Source organism: Cebus imitator, unplaced genomic scaffold (assembly GCF_001604975.1).
Source record: "Cebus imitator isolate Cc_AM_T3 unplaced genomic scaffold, Cebus_imitator-1.0 Scaffold15, whole genome shotgun sequence".
In the NCBI taxonomy this organism is placed as follows: Eukaryota; Metazoa; Chordata; class Mammalia; order Primates; family Cebidae; genus Cebus; species Cebus imitator.
Genome location: NW_016107330.1, coordinates 8,587,184 through 8,598,685, shown reverse-complemented (window position 1 = coordinate 8,598,685; position 11,502 = coordinate 8,587,184). Strand labels below are relative to the sequence as shown.

The 11,502-nt window shown below is 50.9% G+C and overlaps 1 protein-coding gene across 2 annotated transcripts in view; it reads right to left on the bottom strand.

Annotated features, from left to right (window-relative positions):
* The window catches only part of IGSF21 (immunoglobin superfamily member 21), a 271,709-nt gene that overhangs the window by 39,807 nt on the left and 220,400 nt on the right, over positions 1 to 11,502 (bottom strand). For both annotated transcript variants that reach the window (XM_017505734.1, XM_037730238.1), the window contains exon 4: positions 7,362 to 7,480. In XM_017505734.1, the coding sequence (XP_017361223.1) occupies positions 7,362 to 7,480 (119 nt within the window). The remainder of the gene's footprint in view (positions 1 to 7,361; positions 7,481 to 11,502) is intronic.

Genomic DNA, 11,502 nt, shown 5'->3' with positions numbered 1-11,502 from the left:
AGGAGGAGGGGGAGGAGGAAGGGATGGAAGAGGGGAAGGGGGAGGAATAGGAAGTGGAAGGAGGAGGAGGAGGAAGAAGAAAATCTGAACACAGGGACAGGAAAACAGAGCCACAGAAGAAAGCTGTATGATGAGGGAGGCAGAAATCGATGTGATGCATCTATAAGCCAGAGAACTCCAGGGATTGCTGGCAACACCAGAGGCAAGGGGAGGAACAGGGAAGAATTTTTTCCCTTGCATGGGGAACGTGGTCCTACTGACACCTTGATTACAGGCTTCTGGGGCCTAGCACTGTGAGACAATGCATCGCTGTGGCTTTAAGCCACCAGTTTGCAGACATTTGCTACAGGCAGCCGTAGAAACTAACACATTGGCCGAGGCACAGTTTCCCCCTGTGTACTGTGAAGCTATTTCCCTTGGAGAATGTGAGTCCATGAAGCAAGGACTTTGTCTTGTTGTCAGTGTGTCCACAGCACCTAGAATTGTGCTTGGCACCTGGGAGATGCTCAGTAAGCCACCGAATCACTGGCACGAATGAATGAAGTCCATATAGCTCACCTCTTTTGATTGTTACCTTCTCAGAGAGGCCAACTGACCACCTGACTTAGAACAACCCCATCCCTGACAGGTTGTTCCTGACGTTGCTTTACCGCCCACTGACATCCCGTGTGTCTCCCCGTCTCTCCACCTGCTCATCTTCTGCCTCCCCTACTGCTCTGTCTGTGAGGACCAGTTTTTCCTTTGTGGTTTGTTCTTGTCCTTCTTGCTGCAAACTCCAATGCATACAACAGTGCCTGGAATGCACTAGGTGCTCAATAAATATATGTTAAATGAATGAACACACAAATAAATAAATGAAAGTTAGAATGCCCGTGTACGTGGGCATCCAAGTCACCCTATAATGTATTTGAACAAAAAGAGACATTCTGATAGTCTTTTTTACTAGAAAGGAAATTCGATACTAGACTGTCCATGTCAAAGTAGACACTAATTGGGATTTGGACCCTGGTCTGCTGGACTCCAAGTTCAGGGCTACTTTCAGAGGGTTTGAGGAGTGGGGGAAGTGCTGGATAGTAATGGATGAGAGGACCAAAAAGGGGGATGGGGACAGAAATGGAGGCAAGGGCACAGACGCTCTGTCTTTCTCCCAGACTCCCACACACATCCCGAAAGGCGAACAGCCCCACCCATCCGTCGGAATGTGTGGTGGTTGTTTGGTTTCATTGGTTTGGTTTTGTTTCGTCTTTTGAGGCAGGGTCTCACTGTGTCACCCAGGCTAGAGTGCAGTGGCGTGATCTCAGCTCACTGCAGCCTTTACCTCCCCGGCTCAAGTGATCCTCCGACCTCAGCCTCCTGAGTGACTGGGACTACAGGCACACGGCACCACAGCCCAGCTAATTTTTTGTAGAAACGGGATTTTGCTACGTTGTCCAAACTGCGCCAGAACTCCTGGGCTCAAGAAATCCACCCACCTCACCCTCCCAAAGTACTGGGGTTGCAGATGTGAGCCACCATGCCGGGACCATCGGAGTTTTTCAGCAACCTAGTTAGGGCTCCGTCCTAAGCAAGTCCCCACTCTCTGCACTCTGTCCCCACCCCAGTGCTTGTTTGAGTGACTCATGGCCTTTGAGTCAAAGGGAGGGAAATTTCCCTTGGGAGTACTTGCTCTGGGCTCAGGCAGAGCTGGGGGGACACCACCTCCTGCCCACCCCGCTCTGTCACTCACCTGGATGTGCCCCTTCAACTCTCTGAGCCTCTGCTCCTTCATCCATAAAATGGGGGGATGACCCTGCCCACATCCAGGGGCTCTTGTGAGGGATTAACTGTGGGTTGAACACTGAGCTCAATGCTGGTATGCAGAGGGTGGCCTTGATTTTTAGCTTTGGGTTGAAAGGGCCCCATGTGGTGGCAGAGAAACCCTGCCCCTTGGCATTCCAGAGGAACCAGAAGTGCAGAGTCTTTTAACTTCGATGGGGATGGGGGTGGGGTGCCTGGCTCTCACAACATTTAATTGATTGTAACAGCGCACCCTTAACATGCTCCCTCCCCGCTAACCTGCACCCCCAGAAGAACCTTCAAAATCCTTCCATGACTGTGTATAATGCGTTCCTGGGGCCCAGCACGCAACTTTCAAATTGGCTTACAATTTATCTGCAGCTCCGATAAAAACATTTTAATGACTGTGTGCAGCATACACCCTTGGTGTCACCCACAGGGCTCCCAAATGTCTTTCCCCACCACACAGTGGGATGTTATAGGCGTGAAATTACAGCTGCACTTGCATTTTCATCTCTACCCGGAGGCCTCTGGAAATGGCCGCGTTAGAATGTGCTGGATGTGGATGTGTGGATGGCAGACTGGGGTGCTGGGCTCTCTGGTAGAACTGCTCTGTGCTTTGAGGCAGGTGGGTCCTGGGCCCTCCCCTGCTCCTCGGCTCTCCTCCCCACTGTTCGGGGAGCTTCCCATTGACCTCCAAATTGGGGAGGGGCTGTCTTGCACCAGCTTAGCTGTAGCAGCCCTTAGGGTCCCATGTGGCACAAAAGAGACCCCAGTGTTCAGTGACCTCCACTCGCTTGGAGGGGGTGACCTTGTGTGAGAATGCAATGCCACAGACAAACCAAAGCAATGAGTCGGTTTTAATTTTTGAAAACTGCTGGGCATGGTGACTCACACCTGTAATCCCAGCACTTTGGGAAGCCAAGGTGGGCGAATCCCGAGGTTAGGAGTTCGAGACCAGCCTGACCAACATGGTGAAATCCCCTCTCTACTAAAAATACAAAAATTAGCTGGATGTGGTGGCACATGCCCTGTAAGCCCAGCTACTCGGGAGGCTGAGGCGGGAGAATCACTTGAAGCTGGGAGGCGGAGGTTGCAGTGAGCGGAGATCATGCCACTGCACTCCAGCCTGGGTGACAGAGCAAGACTCCATCTCAAAAAAAAAATTTTTTTTTGAAAAACCTTCCTTGAAACATATTTGAAGGAGAAGTTCACAGAGGTTAGTCTCATGGTGCCTGGTTTGTAACTGACCCAATTACTCTTTGTCATAAGAGATACTGTTTATTGATCATCCAGAATGTGCCACACCTCAGGCCCAGAGTGTCCTGTTCTACACATTATCTCATTTAACCCTCCAGTCTCGGCCAAGTCACGTGCTCCTCCGAGCCAGGTCTGTGCAACAGGCTCAGCGTGGTGCTGCCTCCCAGTCCCACGTGGTTGATGGGTTACAGGAGGTGCTGTATGAGAAACGCTCAGCTATGCCGCCTCTCCCAGCCCTCCCGTCACCATTCAGGACCTTGGAGAGCTACAGAAGCCATGCAGCTCTGGCATAGAGATAACCCCCACCCTATAAGGACTGAAGCAAATTCCCTCCCTTCCCTGGGCCTCAGTCTCTTCATCTGTGAGTTAGGGATCATAGTAATCCCCACACTCCTCTGCAGTGAGGACTGGGTGATGTGTTCAATGTGAAAACCCTTTGAAATTGCCCAAATAGGGCAAGTGTGAGGCGTTGCTGTCATTATCACAGTTGGGATAGATCCTGGCTCCCTCCGTAGGTGCATGGTGCCAGGACACGCAGACCTTTGGGAAGAAGCCCAGGGAAGGTGAGTAAGCAGAGGCGGCGGTCCCGGCCCCTCCCGGAGATACTCTGGCCTCCAGGCAGCCGCGGTGCATGAAGCTGTGTTCCCAGAACAGTCTTTCCTCAGGCTGGTGCAGGGTTCCTTGGAGCTGTGAATGGCGGACTTCTCTGTGCTGGGGCCAACACCAGCGGCAAGAGGGAGGTAGCCACAGCTGTGCTCAGGAGTGGGGAAACCAGATAGTGGTAATAAACACAACAGCGTCCGAGCAACTGAGCTCTTCCTTGGTGATATTGTTGACGGGCTAGGTGTTTTGCAAACTTCATCTATTTTAAGCCTCACGACCACCCTAGGAGGAAAGTATCCTTATCCCTATTTCACAGATGGGGAAATTGAGGCCCACAGAGGAAAATGGGCCTAAGGTCACAGAGCAAATCTGAGATTGGGACCTAAACCGGTATGTCCTTAACTTGAATGCTAAGAAATGGGGGGCAGGGATCTCCTGTGAGTGGGGTGAGGTGAGAAGCGGGAGGGAGGAGGAAAAGTACATTTGTATGGGGGAAGAGTATAGGAACAGTTGTAGCTATGTATAGCATCGATATAGCCATCAGTATACAGATACACACAGAACTGGTATTTGGGGAAATACTTAGAGATTTACATCAGTGGTCCTCAAAGTCTAGCCCCTGAGCCAACAGCAGCAGCATCTCCTGGGAACTTGTGAGAAATGCTTATTCTCAGGCCCCACCTCACCCGGCTGAGTCAGAAGCTGTGGGCGGGGCCCAGGCATCTGTGTTTAGCAAGCTCTCTAGGCAGTTCTGCTGCAGGCTCATGTTTGAGAAGTGCTGGTTTAGATCATGAGACTTGGACTTAGAGGGCTGTTAGAACCCAACAAGTCACTTCTCCCCACTAGCCTCCGTCCCTCATATAACGGGGATCATAACGTCCCCCAGTTCACAGGGCTGTCATGGGGATTCTAAAAGACAACACGTGCCTGACAGAAGTTCGCACACTGTCAGGCACATGTACATGTCCAAGGAGGGGCGGGAGATGCGTCAGCTGCCATATCAGGTCCCGTGGGCATCATGAGCAAAGGCTGATCTGCTCCACTGGGGGACAATGGGCTGGGAAGACCCACAGCAAGCACAGTGACCTCTGAGCAGTGGACAGCAGAGAATGGACTGTGACTGGTGGGTGCGATGCCAGGGAGAAGCCTGCCAGGGAAGCCCTGAATTTCCAGGGGCCACCCTTACCCTGAATCTGAAAGTGCCAGGGTGGAAGGTCAGGGTTGCATCACTGGCCTTGCCCCTGCCCGGCCCCTCCCGGAAGATCAGCCACCCTCAGAGGCCAAGGAGCCCTACCAGACCACTCAGCAAGTGAAACTACAGCTGCTCCCTCCTCCCCAGTGCTCTGGTCTCTGGTGTCTGCTGCCTACCACAGGGAGTGTCCCCTGATCTCCAGACAGTGACATAGAAGGAGAGGAGAAGTCTCAGTCACTGAACCTGCCAGGAACACACTTTCTTGCTCAGCAGGGACCATCAGGCCAGTGGTGCAACCTGAGTCAATCCTACAAGATCTCTCTGTGCCTCAGTTTCCTCACCTAGAGGATGGAGTAAGAGACTCACAAGTGTCAGAGCTAGGAGGGAGTGTAGGATTATCTGGTCAACCCTCTGATGCTATGTGATATGGTTTGGCTATGTCCCAACCCAAATCTCATCTTGAACTGTAGCTCCCACAATTCCCGTGTGTTGTGGGAGGGACCCAGTGGGAGATAATTGAATCATGGGGGTGGGTCTTTCTTGTGCTATTTCTTGTGATAAGCCTCACAATATCTGATGGTTTTATTAAGGAGGGTCTCCCTGCACACGATGTCTTCTCTTGCCTGCCACCATGTGAGATGTGCCTTTCACCTTCCACCAGATTGTGAGGCCTCCCCAGCCACGTGGAACTGTGAGTCCATTAAACCTCTTTCTTTTGTAAATTTCCCAGTCCTGGGTATGTCTTTATCAGCAGCATGAAAACGGACTAATAGAGTTCATGGGGAAATTCAGGTCGCAGAGGGAGACTAACCAGCTCAGGGTCCTTTGATGAAGTAATGGGAAGTGTGGACCTCATGGAGGGGTGGCTTTTGAGGACTCTGTCCTTGCTTGAAGGCACCTTAGAGTGAGACCTTAAGCAGCATCTTCACTGCCTCCAGCACCATGACAAAGCTGGCCCTGGAGTCAAGATGCCTGATTCCCCGTCCCGACACTGAGCTGCCTGATATCATAGGATGATTTTATGATCCTGACTGTGTGACTTTAGGCAAATTGCCTGCTTTCTCTGTGATCCGTTTCTGCATCTGCGAAATGGAGTTAAAAATGCTAGCATGTACCCCTGGGTTGCTTGTGAGGACTAAACAGCATACCACATGTAAAGCACTCAGCCCAATAGCTGCAGAGGGGCCTTCCCTGAGTCCCCCCTTACACTAGCTGCCACCCACCTGCAGTCACTCTTTATCCCTTTGCCCTGCTTTATTCCCTCCCCTGCATGTAGCATGCTCTTAATGATTCATCTATGCATGTGTTTTATGCTTGTCTCCTGCAAAATCTCTATGGATAAGCATTTGCCATACGAAAAGTTTCTGTCTATTCTCTGCCACCTCATAGGTGCTCAGTACATTGTGACGCACACATGATTAAATACATGTCTCTCATCAGACTTGGAGTTCCTTGATGGTGCAAACCGAGTTCTGTCCCTTCTAGGTTCCCTGGTGTGGTCAACCCAAGGCCAGTCACTGAGAATGCCCCTAGTTCCTCTATCAGAGGGGCTGAATGGTACATGAGTAACTGTGAGAGAGGGGCTTTTCCTGGCAATACCGCCTCCTGCATCGTAGCTCCATCAGGAAGCCAGAACCACCACGGGCTGCACTGCAGAAATCAATGTCCCTCTGGACGCCTGGCCTTTGGAGGTTTTCAATTTCCCCAGAAGCAGCAGCTTTCAGTGGGGCCTTTATGCTTTCATTGATTGCCTGTGTACCGCAAGCTTTGTTTCCCTGATAAATATTATTCGGTAAGAAAACCGGAGAACACAGGGTCCAGAGACAAGGCCAAGTCCTCAGCATCCTTGCAATGGAGCTGGAACCCAAAGGTGTGTATCTGACGAGAACATTAGAGCTGCTGGGGGCTTCTGAGAATGCACAGAGCAGCATCCTTATTTTACCAATGGGGAAACTGAGTCTGGGGTGGGGATAGACTTATCTAAGGACCCAGCCAGGTAGAGGTAGACACCAGCATTATTACCTCCACTTTACAGGTGCATAAATGGAGGCATGGGGAGAGGGTGAGAACTCAGGAGGTCTGGATTCCAGCCCTGAGCACCTTCTAATTCATCTCCAGATCCTACGCCATCTCCACTAAGGCCTCAGGAGGTACAGGGAGGGACTTTTGTCTGAGGAGCTGAATGGTTCCCTTCACAGCAGGTGTGTGTCTCAGCTGAGGTGCCATTTTGGACTCCTTAGGGAGAGTTCTGTTGGGGTACCTGTGCTGGGAGAGGGGGACCTCCTGAGGGGAGGTCTGTGGGGGTCAAGGTTTCGAGGGTCACACCTTGGCTCAGCCTGGGCAGGTTGCCCCTCCAGGACAAAGGCAGGAAAGGGAAGACACCAGCACAACAGAACTTCTGGTAGGTGGCCCCCAGGATGGCCGCTCTGTGCACACATGTGTGCCTGTGTGCAAACACACACACACTCACACACACACACACACTCATCCTCCTCACTGAGATTCCATGGGCCAGTGGCCCTGCACTCACCCATGACGTTGAGGAAGATGTTGCCTGATGCCAGGACCACCTTCTCCCTGGTGGCACGGTCATAGATGCCCACGTGGCACTCATAGGGACCGTTGTCTGAAATCCGGACCTCGGGCAGCCTGGGGGAGGCAGAAGACAAGGTGAGGGCCCGTCCTTGTGGGACTGGGTGAGGCAGCACTCAAGGAAACTCATCCCGATGCCCACTGGTGCAGCCTCCACTAACAAACACCTGCCTGTGTGCTGGGCTGGGAGGGGGGAGCATTTATGGAACGCTGACTGTATGCAGGCCCTGTGCTCGGCGTCTCAGACACTGAAGGTGTGGACTGTGTTCAGCCAGACTCCAATTTGTGCTCGATGGGTCCTGGAGCAGTCATTTAGCCTGTCAGCTTCCATGAGCCTGGGATGGTGCCCACTTCCAGGGAGCTGTGAGGATGACGTGGGTGAAGAGGTGTGGGCACTTAGGGTGTCACTGCATGCAGCAAGGGCTCAAAACTGTCACTGGAGGCGTCATCTCCCACTTTCCTCATGACGGCCTCCATGTGGTGGTCCATATTCCCATTTCATAAACAAGGAAACTGAGGCTTGGCGGGGGGGACCTCGATTGCCCCCAACCCTGTATGGCTAGTAAGAACCAGTAAGGAAATTTGAATTTCTCTGTCCACACCACCATGCTGCCACTTCGTGCCCAGTCCTGAGATCATGGAAGAGAAACAATAAAATACAGCTCCCCAAGGAGCCCCCATCCCAGTGGGCAAGGAGGTAGGAAAGCTGATCTGGGTTCCACAATCACGTGGAAAAATGTGAGTTTATCTGAGCTCGAATTGGGGAACGGCCACTTCCACCCCTGAGGTGATCAGGACTGTGGCTCACAGGAGGGGACCCCTGAGGGTAGGAGAGACCCCCTCAAACCTACTCTCAGGTTTTGCTTCTAAAAGTCCAGAGAGTAAGTATTTTAGTCTTTGTTGCCCTTCACATTCTCTGTTGCGAATACTCAACCCTCCCCTTGCAGCACAAAAGCAGCTCTAGACGGTGCGTAACCAAAATAGCGCAACTGTGCTCCAGTGAAACTTCACTTATGATCATTTAAATTTGAATTTCATATAATGTTGATGTGCCACACAATATCCTTCTTCTGGTTTTTTCCACCAAACATTTCAAAATAGAAAAATCATGCTCAGTTCACAGGTTGTGAAAAAATATGTGATGGGATAGATTTGGCCCACAGTCTATTTGGACGGCTCCTGTTCCAGATCTTTCTATAGCACCTACAGGGTCAGACTGTGAAAATGAGTTTGTATGTTGTTCTCTCTCCCCATGGAAAACACAAGCAGGAAGGCTCTTTCCTCCCATCTATACTGAAAAGAGCCTTGATATGGAGTCAGGGAGAACCAGGTTCAAATTCTGCTCCTCCTGTTTGTGAATCGTGGGACTTTGGATAAGTCTGTCCATTTCTCTTGGAGACTCCGTTTTCTTTCCTAAGCAGTGGAGGTGCTACTTCCTGGGGCAGCGGTGAAGAGTACATGCAATGACGTCACTGCAGGACTTCTGTAAGCAGGAACCTGCACCCAAATGGACAGAGGGGCCATTCTGTGTTGTTCCTGGGTCCTGCAAAGCCCTGTGGGGAGAGCGAATTCCTGGCAAACGGAATCTGGACACTTGGATGGGGTGGAACCTCGGCCTGGAGTTGCAGAGGCTGTGTCGTTGCTGCACTGGGGAAATGTGTGTGCCTTCACGTGAGTTTTAGCCTATTCTGGCTACAACTTAGAGGGCCTGGTGTATCTGTTTAAGTCTTAGATGTTCTCAAGTCACAGTAGAAAACCACGGGAAGGGATCCATACCCACGGCCCTACCCCACTAACCTGCCCAACAGCCCTATCAGAGGGACCCCGCTGGGGACAGGAAAGGGCAGCAGGTGGTTAGCGCTCAGGCTCTTGGGCGTGTGACCCAGCTCTGCCTCCCCTGAGAGCAGAGTTCTTTCGGTCCAGTTCGTCATCCTCACTTCGGTCTCCTGGACACACGTCCCACTTTGCTCTCCCTCCTGCTTCGGCAGAGCAATGTAACCTCAGCTTCACTCTTTTCTTCTCTCGCTTTAGCTCCCTGCTCCATCTTTGTCTTCTGGCTCCTTTTCCTCTGTGACTCACTGTCCCCCCACACCTGGGCTGCCAGCCTCTTTTTCCATCACTGTCGTCTTATTGAGCTGAACCAGCCCATCCCTCCCACCACCCAGCACTCATTAGCATAAACAAACACCTTCATTTACATAGAACACACAGAGGTTGACATCTGGTCTACCGACTGTCATGGAAGGATTTAAAGAATGGGAAGCTTTTCATCAGGGGACTTTGTTGAGAAGACACCATCCCCCTCCACTCCCTGCTCTCAGAAGAGAGAGCATGGTGACATAGGAACAGCAGGAGGCCAGTCTCCCCTCCGGGGACAATTTTCTTTGTTTGTAACTCAGCTGGACTGAAAAAATAGCCTCTTTACCGGGCCCCATTACTGAGTGACAGTCACCTGGAGTGACATATTTTAGATTTAAAAAAAAAAAAAGGAGACTCAGAGAGAGAGATGGCATGACTTACCCAAGACCCCATGGCTTACAAACAGTAGGAGCAGAATTTGCACTTGGTGAAACTCATTGATGTTGGTTATAGAGACAACCTGTTTAAATGACTTTTGTAGGTGGCAGGAGTGTAGGTGGCAGGTTCGGGTGACAGCTCTGTAAAGAAGTAGGCTCAGGAGACATGTGTAGCTGGCAGCTTTCCAAGTGAGGTAATAAGATAATAATAATGTGGTTGACACCCAGGCAGATACGTGCAGGTAACCGCCACCTCGGTGATCGCTTCAGATGTGTTTATAGGCTAGAGACACAGGTGTCACGTTTAGGCATCCGCTACCCCGATGACATGCTCAGGTGATAGTAACGTAAGCAATATGCTTGGGTGACACATGCAGGTGACACCTCACAGGTGTTATAGAAGACAGCTTGGGGGACACCCACATTGCTGCTTTATGAAAAAGGCAGCTTCTCACTGAGGACTATGTGTACAGTCCCAGATGTTCCTACTACCAGGTTCCCTGGTTCCTTGAATGTCCAGACCTGCCCTCCACCATCAGTCCAAGGCATGCTCTCAGGCAGCACCCTTACATCTCCCATTTCCGCACCCCTCAAATATAGATGGTGACCAAGTCCTGGGTGTTCTACTCCTAGTAGATCCTGAACCATCCACTTCCCCTCAACTCCACAGCCAGCATCTCTTCTCACCTGGAATATGGAGGCAGAGGGTTTACTGGGCTTTCTGTCCCTGGTAATCACCCTCCTGATCCATTCTCCAGGTAGAATCCAGATGTTTTCAAATTCAGACGAGATGAATGGTACTCCCCTACCTAAGTCCCTTCAAAGGCTCCCTTTGCTCTTATGACAAAAACATTATACAAAAAAGATACTTGGACACTTATGTTTATAGCAGCATAATTTGTAATTGCAAAAATATGGAACCAGCTCAAATGTCCATTAATCAATGAGTGGATAAAAAAATTGTGGTGTATTCATATACCATGGAATACTATTCGGCCATGAAAAGGAACAAAATAATGGCATTCACAGTAACCTGGATGGAATTGGAGACACTTATTCTAAGGGAAATAACTCAGGAAGGGAAAACCAAACATTGTATGTTCTCTCTCACTCATAAGTGGGAGCTAAGCTATGAGGATGCAAAGGCATAAGAACGATACAATGGACTTTGGGGATTTCGGGAAAAAGATGGAAGGGGAGCGAGGGATAAAAGACTACGAATTAGGTATAGGGCATACTGCTCAGGTTATGAGGGCACCAAAATCTCACAAATCACCACTAAAGAACTTACTCATGGAGGGCCGGGTGTGGTGGCTCACACCTGTAATCCCAGCACTTTGGGAGGCCGAGGCGTGTGAAGCATGAGGTCAAGAGATCGAGACCATCCTGGTCAACATGGTGAAACCCTGTCTCTACTAAAAATAAAAAAACTTAGCCGGGCGTGGTGGCGCGTGCCTGTAATCCCAGCTACTCAGGAGGCTGAGGCAGGAGAATTGCCTGAACCCAGGAGGTGAAGGTTGCAGTGAGCTGAGATTGTGCCATTGCACTCCAGCTTGGGTAACA